The sequence below is a fragment of the Saccopteryx bilineata genome, chromosome 4 (genome assembly GCF_036850765.1).
Source record: "Saccopteryx bilineata isolate mSacBil1 chromosome 4, mSacBil1_pri_phased_curated, whole genome shotgun sequence".
In the NCBI taxonomy this organism is placed as follows: Eukaryota; Metazoa; Chordata; class Mammalia; order Chiroptera; family Emballonuridae; genus Saccopteryx; species Saccopteryx bilineata.
This window is the reverse complement of record NC_089493.1, coordinates 191,010,284-191,025,139: the sequence shown is the minus strand read 5'-3', so window position 1 is coordinate 191,025,139 and position 14,856 is coordinate 191,010,284. Positions and strand designations below refer to the sequence as shown.

Sequence of the window (14,856 nt, the reverse complement as noted above, 5' to 3'; positions counted from 1 at the left end):
ATAGTAGGTTTTCATCCACAGAGAGCCAGCCAAGCAGCAGTGTGGTGAAATGCATGGGACTCACACTGGAATCCAAGTCCTGTTCAGCACCACTCCCACTGGGCTGGGGTGGCCAGAGCCAGGGGAAATTACCAGCCCTGTCGCCCTCTCCGCCTCTCCCGCGGCGGAGCTGGGCTTCCTTGTTTACTTATTTAGGGCCCAGCAGAGGAAGTGGTAAAGGAAACTTGCTGAGTCGTTTTCTGAGAAGAGACCATATTTGTTCGCGGAGGAAGTGTTGCTTTCTGGGATTTGGCTACAGCAGAAAAGACATCGGCCCCAACGAAGCTGTTCCCGAGGGTCACCGGGGCTTGGAAGAGCCAAGGACGCCTGGCACGCTCCGGATTTGGGGTTCCCCGTCCCTGGGCGCCGCACCCATGCTCAGCTTGTGAAGTTCCCCCTCCTCCCGGGAGAGCGGCCATGGCATTGAGAAACGTGCCCTTCCGCTCCGAGGTCCTGGGCTGGGACCCCAACAGCCTCGCGGACTACTTCAGGAAGGTGAGCCTGGCTCTCTGTTGTTGGCGGGGCTGGCAGTGCCCCTGGAGGGCTGGGCCGAGCCTTGGAGTTGGAGTCTGGGCAGAACACGAGAGGTATAATCTTATTGCAGCAAACTTCCAAGCTGGCGGCCACCTCGGCGGCTGAGCGTGTGCCGTAGAGAGAGGAACCCTACAGTCTGCAGCGCCGGCTATGCACGTCGGCGCGAGTCTGTGCACTCTGGCGGGGGCTGGCGCATTTAACACTCTCCGGTGTCGTTTAACACTGTCCCTTTGGCTCAGCAGCCGAATAACCTCAGGGAGGTTAAATGGCCCAAAGCCCCAGGGGACTACATGGGGCAGAGGCAGGATTCCAGTCACCTGTCTGGCTTCAAAGTCCGTGCTCTGAGAGGTAGAACTTCTATAACCGCTAGTGAGATTCAGGGCTTCTCGTTAGAGAGGGAGAAACGGAGTCCCAGGGTGGGCGAAAGGAGAGGCAGGGTAGGAGGGGTGGCCAGAGCTGTGGTGAGCTGTGCTCCCGGGAGGTAGTGCTGGGCAGTCATTGCGCATGACCCTGAAAGAGGGCTTCGTGAGCCCTCCTGTGGGACAGTCTCCCGGGAGCTTTAGGAGAGTCTTGTGAGGCAGGACAGAAAACTGACAGGAGCCCAGGGTCTAGCTAGGGAAACTGAGGCTCCTGCAGAAGAGGCTTAGCCAGGCAGGGTCTGAGACCAAGCTGTGGCAGAGCTGAGACCAGAAGGTTGATGCCCGGCCTTCCGGTCTTAGAGATACTTGAAGATCCCCATGCTTGGTCATCTGTTGGTGGGACCACAGGTCACATATCTTCAGGGGCAGATCCCAAACCACGTGACTCAGTTAGGGACTCTCCGTCCCTGTCCAAGGGATATGGTGTCTTGTGAGGGACATCTGACCTTCTTACATCTCCACCTGAGGAGGCTGGCATCGAATTCAGTTGGCACTCCAGGCCATCCTATGGGTGAGATTTTAAAGTCAAGTCCTTAGAGATCATCTAAGTCAACTTTCTGTTTTCCCTGGGGGTGGAATAGGCTCCCTAGGACACATAGCCAAACCTGGGGTCGGTGTGGTAGCAAGGCATTTACTGTCACCTCCGTTCTTCCCCAACCTAAAAGAAGAAAAATATGAAACGGTTGACTTAGGTGTGACAAGAAAAAGGCTCAGCCCACAGACCTTGTCACTTGCTTTTCATGCATCTCATTTCTGTTCTTTTTTCCTCTAAAAGGTCATAGCAAACAGGTTTTCAGCAGTGTGGGTGCAGAGACAGTTGGGACACCTGACATTTGAAGGATATTTCTAAATACCTATCTTAAATGTAGACCAAACGAACTAGGGAAACTGGTGAAATTTACCAAGATGCTATAAAGTGGCATGTTAGCTCAATAGAGAAAGAAGAATTAAGAACTAGGGAGGGGAGCCAGGGCCCAGGCTGGGAGGCACAGATAGGCCCCATGTCCAATGGGAGAAGGAGAATGCACAGCCCCGGCCAGCCGCAGAGGGCCCCATGGGGAAAGCTCCCCTGAGCACATGGTGGGGGGGGCACTACAGGTCAGGGGTGATTCAGGGAGAGGGGTCTCAGCCCGAGCTGGGGAAAGGGAGACTTTTCTTCTTGGAAGTCCCAAACCTTGGGACAAGTCCACAGCGCCCGAACAGGTGTGCCCTCCCAGCAGAGAAGGACCGAAGGTGGAAACAAGCAGGCTGAGAGCACTGGTGATCCGGAAGTCCTCCGAGAGACTCAGATAAACACCCTTCACCCCCTGAGCACTTCAGTCGTCCAGAGAAAAAAATGACACGTGAACTACCACGGAGTTATTTGGGGATGGCTCTTAGGCGTCAAGTCTAGTTAAAAGGGGGATGGGCAGGTGTAATTAGCAATGAAGCCATGCTGTCAGGTCCCCCTCGGAGACACCTCCCCGGCCGGCTCTGGAGCCAGACATACCTTGGTTTGAACTCTGGCTAGCCTGGGCGCCTTGCCTTAGTTACTGACCCCCCTGTGCCTCGGCGGCCTCATCGGCCAAGGAGAGATACGAACAGTAACTAAGCTCATGGGGCTGTTGGGAGAGTGAAAGGAGACGCCATATGGGAGGCATTTAGCGGAGGGGGTGGGGAAGCTCATGTGCGAGCTTCCATTTCTCTTGCTCTGGTCACTGGACCCCAGCTGGGATCCCAGCTACGTGTAGCTTCTCCTCGGTCTAGAACGTAAGGCCCCCGCACCCCGAGGGGGACTTAGGTCACGGTTTGTATGTCCTTAGCCCCTCCAATTCCTTTGACTTGGCAGGAGAACATCTCTGGGCCCTGCCGTGGAGGCTCAGGGCCATGAGTTCTAATCCTAGCTGTGTTCTCAGCTCATTGGGTGACTTTGGGTCTCAGATGCTAGGCCTCGCTGGGCCTCAGTTGTCCCGTCTAGAACACCAGGTACAGGTACCTGCTCTAGACCAGTGCCCGCTGAAGCTGGGGGCTCATAAAAAAATCATCCAAGTGTTTACTAAAAATATAGATTCAAGCCCCCAGGCCCAGATGTGCCTCGATCAGAATCAAACTTCTTGGCAGGCCCCAGTCTGTGAGGTTGTCTGTCTTTCTAGAGCTGAGGTTAGTGCTCTGCAAAATCAGAGATTCATCTGCCAAGGAGGGCAGTGAATGAAGATGCTGAATTGAGGGCAGTTGACTGTCCCAAGAACTCAGCGCATGTAGATAAGAGGGAAGCTCGGGGCTTCTCAGATGATGCTCTAAATCAGCTTTTTCTGAGTTTTTCTATACTCCCCCCCCTCTCCTGTCCTTTCAAGCCAAGAGGTTACAACAATTGTGTTTACTCTTTGGTCTTGCTGGCCGCAAGAGAAGGCCATGATTTTAAATTTGTACCCAAAGAAGGCTGCCGCAAACTGTGAGAACCACATGTGTGAAGGGACCCTAGGATTCTCAAGGACAAACATTTACCCTCAACTACCATCAAATTAGAGATATTTCCAACACAAATTTGTTTGCTGTCGAAGATGCGGTAACAGACACCTGACAGGGTTGTTGATGGATGTGACTCTTTAGGAAAGTAATCAAGACCCCCAAAATGATCATTTCTGTTAACCTTATAACTCTAAGGATCTAACTTAAACAGTTAAGTAGAAGAAAACAAATTGTATGCAAAAGAACGTCTGTGATGTCCTACAGTTTGATCTGGGTGGTGTATTAAGATGCATTTGAAGTTCTCTACTCACTGTTTATGTTACGGTGCTTTAACAAATAAGGGACCATTCCTGCCAGAGACATTAAAGTCTTTTTCTGATGCCCAGTAGTCACCTCTGTCACTTGCTACCCATGAAAACTAATGCAAGTCATGTATGTGACTCTCATCTTGGACTTCCCATCTGAAAAGTGTCAGCATGAAACGACTTAGATTGGTTTAAACACTTAGCACAGGGCCTCCCAGAGAGCAAGCGTCTGATCGTTTTCGGCGGCTGCTATGATCAGGATCGCAGCAGCAGTTTGCTGAACACCTAAACATGTTTAGCAGGGAGGGAACAATCAAACGAATGTTTGAAATGAGTTTGCAGTGACGTGAGGCCGTGCTTAGGTTATCACTTGAGGGTAATTTTAGGAGAAAACGTCAGGCTTACGAGACTGGATAGAACTTAGAACCTCAGTTAAACATACGCTGAGAGTCAGAGCATTGAAGCAAACACGTCGCCATGTTCACGAGCTCGGCTTTGGGTGGTGAGACAAGTGCCATTCGCTGTCTCCTTCCTGCTCCTCTCTGCTTGTCTGGGGAGCGCAGGGGCCCCCCCAGAGCCTTGAAGGCACTCTCGTAGCCTAGGGGTTGATCTGGCACCTTGAATTGAGCGTAGCAGGTTCTTCATTTCAGAGAGCCCCAAGGGATTAGAAAGCTGGGCTGAGGAGGGGCGGGACGGGCCCCTCTGTGAGAGCGGGGAGGGCGGGGGAAGTCTGGCTAGCCACAAGGACCGCAAACTGTGCTCAGCTCCTGGGACAGGCGAGGGCGGAGAACCGAGGGCAGGAGCCCGCCCGCACCCACAGCGCCTTCTTCCCCTCCTCTTTGCAGCTGAACTACAAGGACTGTGAAAAGGCTGTGAAGAAGCATCACATCGATGGACCGCGGTTTTTGGTAAGTGCTGCCCGTCGGACACGGACACCTGGAGACCAAAGCTGTTCTGGACTTGAACCAATGGCTGCAGGGTCAGCTGGTCTACCCTGCCCCTGAGGCTGCCCAGGGTCCATGCCTGTCTGCACACACAAGCCTTTGCCTTCTTCAGAGGTTTTGTATGAACCCCTCTCTCATCACCTCTCAGGATCCTTCTGTATAGGATACCTCCCACACCTTCCGATGATACCAAGATACAATCCAAAGCCAAAGTATAAAGGAGAAACCCAAGTAGAGTTAAAACCATGCACACACGCACCCACTTTGGAAGTGTATTCAAACACCACCCATGCTTTGAGAAGTCCACGGGAATGAAAGGCCATCTGGGAGAACAGAAGGTTCTCTTTTCCCGTCTCTCCCTCTGGGGTGCATGCTCAAGGAGTGGAGGGAAGAGTGGGATCACCCACACTGTTGCAATTACATTTCTCTCTCTCTCGCTACTAAATTCCCGTAGTTAGTTTTGTGCCAATTAAACACATGGGATGTGGCTCTCTCCACTCCATCACGTTGCAAACTAGACTGAAGCACAGCCGTGGATTAAGGACTGAGCCACTGAATGGAAGGGATGCGGCTCTGATGGTGGGGCGGGCAGCACTGGGTGCTGGCTGGGGGGCGGGGGTTGTCCGAGCATTTCCCCGGAAATGACACCTTGGCCAGTGGGCAAGGGAGACCCTGACTGCACAAATGCATCTCTTCTGGGCACCTTTCTTCACCCGCTAATAAAGGAGTGGGAACAAGACTTCGTAGGTCTCATGGAGACCAAGCTAAGCCGTGGGTCCCTGCAAGGCCTTGTCAGCCGCAGTGAGGGAACTTGGCCACGAGACTTCAGGGTTGGAAGAGGCCAGAGAAGTCACGTGCTCTAGCTTTCTACCTGGCGCACCAATCCATTTTCTGTATTGCATCTCTGCCACCAACATCCACTTGAATGCCTTCAGTGATGGCGAGCTCACTACCACCTGTGGTCATTTACCCCTTTCTGGGCAGCTCTCAAGTCTCATGCTGAGACCAAACTTGTGTCCCTATGGGCCCTGAGGTTTGCTTTCATGTGCCATGTAGGACATGCTTGTTCACTGTTCCACATACATCATTCATTCCTTGACCCATCCATTCACCCGATGAGCATTTTCCTGAGTTCCTTACACACACCAGTCCATTCCACGGACCGGGAATATAGAGACGACTGAGATGTGATTTCTGTATTCGGGACACTTGGTTTAGAGCGGGGTGGGGTCTTCAGGCAGGCTCCGACCACCTCATTTGCCATTGAGGAGCAGTGTACAGAGAGAGGGGTGAGGTGATTTGTTCTAAATCACATGCCTTGTAATTGGACTCAGGCACACGTTTAATGTAAGCTAACTCTGCCTGAGTTTTTAACAGCACTGTCTCCTCATACTGAGCTTTGTGCCAACAGAGTTCCTGGAGTTTCACTGTTGTTGTCCTTGCAAATCACTGTTAAACATGAATGTTTCCTTTTGGGGCCTTTAGCACTGAGAACAGAGGCGTGCGGGGGCCGAGTGGCAGTGGGGTGACGTGTCTTTGAGGACAGTCCTGGCCCGCTGCTCTGGCCCACCCTGAATAAGCACTGCCCCCTAGGAGCCTCCCCAGCCCCCTCCTCTGTTTACGGAGCTCACACTCCCTTCCACCTGGGAGCGCCCCCAACACTCCACATGTGAGTCTCAGGCCTGTCAGGTCAGGGTTGTTTCCCGGGTTGAGAAATGGTACCTGAGCGGCTGTCTGCTCTGCTCCAGTGTCTGGGCCTGGCGGACATGCTGTACACTCTGATCTCCATGGGGAAGGGGAAGGGGAAGGGGAAGGAGGCGTGCTCGGGGCCAGGAGAGCAGGGAGCAGGAGCCGGTGCCTGGCCCCGCAGCAGGGGCGTTGGACAGCAGCTTCTGTTGCAACCTGCCCTCCGCCCCAGGTGCCCTGGGTACAATCTGAGCTCTAATCTCGTCTGTCATCCCTCCTACCTTAGTGATATCCATGACCATCCTGCTACTGAAGGCAGAAGGGAAGACCCTTGTCTTTTTTCCTCCTTCCCTTCCCTTCCCTTCCCTTCCCTTCCCTTCCCTTCCCTTCCCTTCCCTTCCCTTCCCTTCCCTTCCCTTCCCTTCCCTTCCCTTCCCTTCCCTTCCCTTCCCTTCCCTTCCCTTCCCTTCCCTTCCCTTCCCTTCCCTTCCCTTCCCTTCCCTTCCCTTCCCTTCCCTTCCCTTCCCTTCCCTTCCCTTCCCTTCCCTTCCCTTCCTTTCCTTTCCTTTCCTTTCCTTTCCTTTCCTTTCCCAGAGCCCTGCCTGTGGGTTGTAACCAGCTGGTGTCTTCATTTCAGAACCTGACAGAAAATGACATCCAGAAGTTCCCTAAGCTGCGGGTGCCGTGAGTACTCTCCCCGATTCCTTGGGAGGTTTGGGGAACGAAGGTTGGGTCAGTGACTGATCACTGTTGGTTTGAAACAGGAAAGCGAGCAAGAAGAGTGAAGGCCAGGGCAGGGTCTGGGGACAGACACCGTGTGGCGAGAGTTGGGAAAAGGAAGTAACAGATCTGGCCTAGCTGGCATATTGTCTGCTCTTGTCAGAGACAAGCCTGACTCCGAACCACGTTTTCGTTTCCTCTCTCCCAATGGGGCGGCAGGGGCCCATGAAGATACCTCCAGAGCCACGCAAACCGAGGTTTCATCGTGGCTGTGGCGTCATCACCGACTCGGTGATTGCTTTAAGTTTCTGGACCTCGGTTTCGAGCTCAGTAAAATGAGACGGCTGGGCCGTAGGAAGAGTGGTGAGGGACACCATTTTGTCTGTCAATACTGACTGCGTGGGAACTGCTGTCTGGGGCTTTGTGTTGAGAAGAATCCTGAGGGAAGGGGAGGTGTGAGCCATCACTGGAGTCTGACACGGGTGCTGAGATGGGAAGTTCAGCGTGCATATCATGCCTTGTGTTTTCCATCCCTCTTGCAAAGGTCCCACATCCTCTTGTGCTCCCAGGAGCCGGGCAGGTGATATAAACGTGTGGAATGGGCCAGGTTAACAAGTACAAAGCCCTAGCGAGTTTCCTTTCATTTTTCCACCTTTGAATAAAGCATGGATATAGAGAAATGTTTCTCCACTCTGAGAAAAATAATAGCACAATTATGATAATAAAAGAGGCAATCAATACACATGGTTGGTGAACAATAGGGAGGGGTGGAGACTGTGGCAAACAAATCAGAACGTGTTCTCCACCCATAGAAAGCAGCAGCTATTCAGATTCAGTCCGTGAGGACCCAAGGAGGCTCAGTCTTGGAAATTACCAAAAATAGCTAGATGTATTGGTTTGATGTGATGTCTCTCATTTTTTAAACGTTGGCTCAGACATTTTTAAATATTGCAAAAGTCTAAGTAAACATATCTATGAGGTAGATTTAGTCTAGGGGGACACAAATTTGAGACCTGCACTCTGGACTTTCTCTGAGGTCTTTTCTTTTGCTCCAAGGGTCTCAGAGCGCAAAATATAAAGGGGAAGTAGGCCGGACGATGGAGTAGGAGGTCGGGAAGTCTCCAATTAAGTGGGACTGTTAGAGAAGGCCGATTCAGGAAGATAGGGCTCTCAGAGTTCCCTCATCTGAAAGGGTGAAGGAAAGAAGATAAGGGTAAGGATTTGCTTTGGCTGCTGCCTCTCTCCAGGGGCTGGGGTTGTTGGAGAATGCTTATTCTTCCTAAGGGTTTTCTCTAACTACCTCAGGCTATATAAATTTAAATCAAATGAAAAATTTAGTTCTTCAGATACTAGCCACATTTTAAGGGCTGATAGCCACAGAGAACAGGTGACTGCCTATAGGAGGGTACAGACATAGACTACTTCTCTGCTTGTAGAAATGTGATGCTCTAGAGCCGTGATGGCGAACCTTTTTATTAAAACCACCTACTTTTGCAGTGCTGGTCAACCTGGTCCCTTCCACCCACCATGAGGGCGTTCCAGCTTTCATGGTGGGCCGGTAGCAGAGCAACCAAACGGCACCGCAATTGGCCCACTATGAAAGCTGGGACGCCCACTAGTGGGCAGGAGGGACCAGGTTGACCAGCACTGCAAAAGTGGGTGGTTTTTATAAAAAGGTTCACCATCAACCATGGTCCTACATACAGAAGAGAACTTCACACACAGGGGTCAGATTGGGTGGCTGGCGGGCGAGAGCCAGCCTGCTGATATGTTAGGTGTGATCCACACAGTGTTTTGAAATCAAAGAATGTTTCACAGAGTGCAGCTTCTCTAGATACACAGGGAAGATTTGGTAATCCAGGGCCCAGAATATATTGGGGGAGTGGCCAGCTGAATCCAAGTGTCTGCTGCTCTGCTCAGATGGGGTCTGTGCTGCCCAGTTCACCATGGTCCCCACCACTCCCTAAGGTGCTCTAGTCATTTCTATCATCTGAACGGAGACTTTGGCCTTCTGACCAACAAGAAGAAAGGGGACAAGATATATACCCTCCCATCTGAAATAACCAAATAACCAGAAAAAAATATCTATATCTATCCACATGCACAAACACAAATTGCTAAAAAAAATTAGAGTATATTTTATCACTTCATATTCATTTTGAAATATCCCCTGATTATGCTCACAAAAGTTAGGGGATATTTTATAGCTTCATATTCATTTTGAAATATCCCCTAATTTTTGTGAGCATTCTCTCTATAAAACCCAGCAGTTTTGAAGACATTGGACATCAGATAATGAGAGATGGGAAACAAATGTGGTGATGTCCACGAATGCCCACGGCTTTGAGAGCGTCTCCTGGCCATGGTACAGGAAGCAGGTGCACAGGGGGGGTCCGGCCGGGGAACTCCTTGTGTTGAAGAGACAGGGCTGAGGGTCAAGAAGTCTAGAGTTCACTGAACTGGTATCTGAGAAGGGAGCTGCATTGAGAAGGTGCCCTGGACAACTGCAGGGGGTCCCTCCTCAGCAGTATTTGGACCGACGCAGGCAGGTAGGGAGCCCACCTGAAAAGAACCACTCAACATTAGAGGTGATGGCATCCAGCGCCAGGGCTGGAAACGGTGCCTGCTTCTCCAGCCAGACTGGGAATACTTCAGATTCACGGTCATTGGGTCGAAGACACAGAATGACCTTGCCTTCACAGTGAGGAATACTTAACCCTAGTCTAAAAGATGTCTGTCCCTACCTAGCAAATCTTTATCCAGCAAGACTGGATAAAGACAAAAAAAAAAAAAAAAAATTAAACGACCACCTTACAACATAACTGCATTCCAAAACAAAGCTCAGAAATATTCATAGGAATGCAAAAACATCCATCACCCAACAGAGCGCAATGCACAGTGTCAGGCGCCTGGTCAGAGATGAACAGATATACAGACAAACAGAAAAGTATGCCCTAGAACAGGCATCCCCAAACTACGGCCCGCGGGCCACATGAGGCCCCCTGAGGCCATTTATCCAGCCCCTGCCACATTTCCGGAAGGGGCACCTCTTTCATTGGTGGTCAGTGAGAGGAGCACTGTATGTGGCAGCCCTCCAACAGTTTGAGGGACAGTGAACTGACCCTCTGTGTAAAAAGTTTGGGGATCCCTGCCCTAGAATAAGTAAAGAAACCAATGCGTCAAAACTGACCCATCACTGACACAGAGAGTACAATTAGCGGACATGGGCAGTGGAATCAGACAGTCCGTATGTTCAGAAAGAAAAATTGAGGCATAAGAAATACAAAAGGACCCAAATAGAACTTCTAGAGATAAAAATGATAACATTTGGGGTGGGTGAGAAATTCCCTGCTGGGGTTTAACAGCAGATTAGACACTGCACAAGCTAAATTCGGTAAACAGGAAGACCCAGTAATAGAAACTATCCAGAATGAAACGCACGGGGAATTAAACTAAAACAATGACAAGAGCCTCGGGAACTGTTGGAAACTGCAAAGTAGCCTAAGGAAGAGGGAAGAGCGTGGGGAGAACCTACCTCAAAGTTTCGGTAGGAAAGTGAGAAGAAATGATGGGGAAACAATAAAACATACAGAAGGAGAGTTAGCTGTTATTATTTTACAGAAAATCCCAGTGAGCACAGGATCCCATTTTTACTCATTGTTCCATCCTCGTCAAGGGGAGAGGGCTGGAAGAACAGAAAGGCATGGGCTTTGGGGCAAGGGCGATCCAGGTTCCAAGGCCAGCTCCGCCTCCCACCGGCCGAGGGACACTGAGGCAGTCACGCTGACATTCCGAGGGGTCAAGAGCGAGCTCGCAGGGAGCGGTGGGTTCTCAAAGAGGCAGCCCACAGGAGTTGCCTGGTGCCGTCTGTCCTTGACACATAGCGATGTCAGCACTGACTCATTCTGTTCCCTTGTATGTAGCTTCCTCTGCTGTGAGCATTACCTTAAAGGGCTGTGAGGTTGAAATTGTGTTGATATGCAGCCGACCAAAACATTACACTCCTTTGAGTCTTATTTCCTTCCCCCGTGATTGGAAAAAAGAAAAAAAATCAGTATTAAAAAGGTTTTTGTCAGAATGCAGGTTCTGGCGAGGAGAGCTTTCTCTGTGTGCAGATGTAGTCAGTCTCTCAAGACATGGTTTCTCCCAGAGACACCCGAATTCTCTAATGGGGAGGTGGTTTTTCAATAGAAAGATGGAGCCTCTTAGGAGAGGGCCTAGCTCAAAACCAAGGCACAGCTGAGCAGGAGCTGGGTAAATTGGTAGAGTACCTGATAAAGTCTTCTGATGCCCATTGGGAGGTTGTTTTTCAAAAACCACTTGGCCTTGGCTGGTTGGCTTAGTGGTAGAGTGTTGGCCTGTCATGTGGATGTTCTGGGTTCAATTCCCGGTCAGGGCACACAGGAGAAGTGACCATCTGCTTCTCCACCGCTACCCCTCCCCCTTTCTTCTCTCTCTCTCTCTCTCTCTCTCTCTCTCTCTCTCTCTCTTCCCCTCCTGCACCCATGGCTCAGTTGGAGCAAGTAGGCCCCGAGCTCTGAGGATGACTCCATGGCCTTGCTGCAGGCACTAAAATAGTTTAGTTGCTGAGCATCAGAGCAACAGTCCCCAGATGGGCAGAGCATCTCTCATAGGGGGCTTGCTGGGTAGATCCCGGTCGGGGCACATGCAGAGGTCTGTCTCTCTGCCACCCCGCTTCTCACTTAAGAAAAAACAAAACAAAACACTTTATAAGTTGTATATTTAAACACACAGGGAGGGCCCATGCCTTGTCTGAGGCCGCAGAGTGGGCTCTGCCCTTGGGCAGGATGTTGCAGTCAGACTCCATGAGGACCTGCCCTGTGTTTCTAACATCACCAGGAGGGGCCCCTGACTGACAAGTCGGACTCGCCCCCACCCCGCCACAAGGTGTGGCTGTGACTGGGCTGGAGCCAGGTCACGGCAAGATTGCACCTTGTGGCGATGGTTTACCTTCCTGCTGGGGCATCAGCCCCCTCCTCCTGAACCAGTTTAATCCTTAAAATGAGGCAGAGCAGAGAGGACTGTGAGCTGCCCAGCCCCCTCCATCCCTCTCCCTGGTTCTGAGTGAGGCCTGAGGTTTGTGGGGAGGAGGGGTAATGAGTCACCTCCGGCCACTCACTGTCACTTGGTCCCCTGGGGGTGTGGGAGTGGGGGACAGATCGTCAGGTTTGCACACAGAGGTGGCCACCGCTTTCCTGCCCCGTCCACAAGGCCGGCCGCCCCGGCCACCTGCTCCCAGCACAGTCCCCGCCGGGGAGGGAGGTGCTCTCCGAACCTCAGGAAGGAGGGTGACCCTAGGAGCCCTCGTTTGGGTGCAAATTGGCAGGGCAGGCCCACAGTGCTCTCAGCCCGCTTCTCCTCCTCCCGGGCCTGTGGTTTGGCATTTCCTTCCTCAGCCTCCAGCCTGGCTGCCGAAGATACTGGTGCGAGGCGAGGCCTCGAGCAGGGCGTCCTTCCAGGATCAAAGCAGCCCCGTGAGCCAGTCTGCACCCCACCCGGCCCCTGCTGGTCAGGCCACTGCTGAAATGTCACCTCAGCGCCAGGCCTGCTCATTTTCAGCTGCAATGGCGCCCCTCTCCTGCACCCCCACGCCTCCCCACGGCCTGTTTATACACACAGTTCCTATCTAGAATTTCACTTCCTTAAATGCTCATTGTTCATTGTCTCTCCTGACTAGCAGGTAAGCTCCCTGAGAGCAGGGACCTTTGTTCTGGGCTCTGAGGCACCCTGAGTACCAGGCAGAGTCCCGGGCACTTAGAAGGGACTGCACATTGTTGAAGCGGGGCCTGGGAGGGGGTGGCCGCAGAAGCCACCACCTCCCACCTGGCCAGGTGCAGGACACCGCCCGGCTCCTTTGCCCCCTGGCTCTGTAGGAACCCTTCCATCCCCCCACGTCAGAGCAGGGCGGTGAGGGACTCCCCTCAGCTCCTCAAAACAATCACTTAAAGGGAACAGAAGGACCATGTCACAGGTGATGCTGTCACAGGTGATAGTATCAGAGACCAAGGCCACTGGGAGGCCCCAGGGTGCTTTAAAGCACCTCCCCTCCGGCCAGTTCAGTGGAGTGTGAAATTCCAACCATGACATATGACAGAGGATGACGCATGGCCCTCTCTCCTTCAGTCCTCACGAGTCCCCACTGTGTTGATCACAGTTTGGTCGCTGTTTGTAACGAGGCAGGAGGGCGCAGAGCAGCAGTTCCCTGGGCGCACGGAGAAGCGGGGCTCTGGGGGTCTGGGAGCATCATGATCAGGAGGGACGCACGTGGTGGGCGCTAAGGACGGCCTTCCTCCTGGAGCAGTTTTGTTCTAGGCCAAACCTGTTAGACTGAGACAGTCACTTGAGACAAGGAATGTCGATCCTGGGGCGTTGTCAGATGGGCCGCAGGCTCCACAGTGTTCGCGGCTGAGGGGTGTGCATACAGGAAGTGGGGTGTTGAAAGTGTGCCGCCCTGGAAATTGGGGGGCCTCGTTTCCGTGGTGTGGGGAGAGGGGTGGCCTTCGTCACTAACCCCCAGGTGGGCCTGACCCTCCCTTCATCTGGGCCGTCTGTAGAATGACATTAGGCCAGGGCATCTCTGAGGCTCCTCCCAGCTGCCCCCATCCCCAGGACAAGCCTGTGTACTCCTTGGTGTCAGCAGTGGGTACTCGGGGAGACTGGAGTCTCCTGTCTGGAAGGTTCAAGAGGCCCCAGGGAATGGACACCTATTGCTAGGGCCTGTCTGTGGTGCAGTCCGTCTCTTTGGGGATTTGCTAGCTCATAGCTCCCAGGATCCAGGAGTCCAGTATCTCCAAGAGTTCTCCCAGTATCTCCAAGGATGGCCTCAGGGCGTGGGTGATGTCCCCACCCCCAGGGAGTCACGGACTCTGCAGTCTGCTCCTTGACTGGGAATACTTCTCCAAGTTTTCATGAGAATTCACATCGCCGAGGAGGGAGGGGAGAAGAGAAGGTGATACAGACTAATGAGCAGCCCCTGGAGCTCTTATCGAAGTTATACAACGAGCAGCTGATTCTCAGAGATGGTTTGAAGATTTCTAAAAGCCAGACATCACCCCAAGGGCACCAAACCGCGAGTCAGGGCCCCTACGCCCCAGGAATACTAACACGATAAAATATACAGTGGTCATCTCCTGACCAGAGGCTGTAGGACCTCAGAGACGGAGGAGCCAGGTATAGGCCGATAAGTCCTCGCGGAGGGCTCTGGGCTGGGCGCAGGAGGCTGAGCCAGACACAGAGGGCTGCCTGGGCAGGAGCTGGGCTTGCAGAGGGTGAAGGTGACATGTTCTGGGGGAAGTGAGGCTCAGAGGGCCCACTGAGGGAACCGGCTGGAGGCCAGAGGAGGCCGATGGATGTTGGCCCAGGTGCCTGAAGTCAAATGAGTCGAGGAATATCCGGGCTCATTGGGAAGGCTGGGGTTCGATGACGTTGTCTCCTTATCTGTCCTTTTATCTTACAGGATTCTCAGTAAGTTGAGTCAAGAAATCAACAAGAATGAAGAGAGGAGGAGCATTTTCGCACGCAAGTGAGTGGGCCCCGTGTGCTGAAGTGTTCCGTCAGTCCCGGGGTCTTAAAGCTGGTGCCCAGGAGGGGAGGGCGTTCCCTCTGCCTACCCTGCCCCCGCCCCGGGGTCTGGGACATCAGGGGAACTTGACTCAGATGGTCAGGCAGTCATGAGCGGCCAGTGGCACCATCAATGTGGCTTTGGTGGTTTCTCGAATTGGGGGGCAGTCTGGCCCTGGT

The 14,856-nt window shown here is 52.7% G+C and overlaps 1 protein-coding gene across 1 annotated transcript in view; it reads left to right on the top strand.

Moving 5' to 3' along the window:
* Nucleotides 1-226: 226 nt before the first annotated feature.
* The window catches only part of LCP2 (lymphocyte cytosolic protein 2), a 38,151-nt gene continuing 23,521 nt past the window's right edge, over nucleotides 227-14,856 (top strand). Inside the window, exons 1-4 of the mRNA XM_066273238.1 lie at nucleotides 227-534; nucleotides 4,591-4,653; nucleotides 7,013-7,059; nucleotides 14,573-14,638. Coding sequence (XP_066129335.1) covers nucleotides 457-534; nucleotides 4,591-4,653; nucleotides 7,013-7,059; nucleotides 14,573-14,638 — 254 coding nt within the window. The 5' untranslated portion in view covers nucleotides 227-456. The remainder of the gene's footprint in view (nucleotides 535-4,590; nucleotides 4,654-7,012; nucleotides 7,060-14,572; nucleotides 14,639-14,856) is intronic.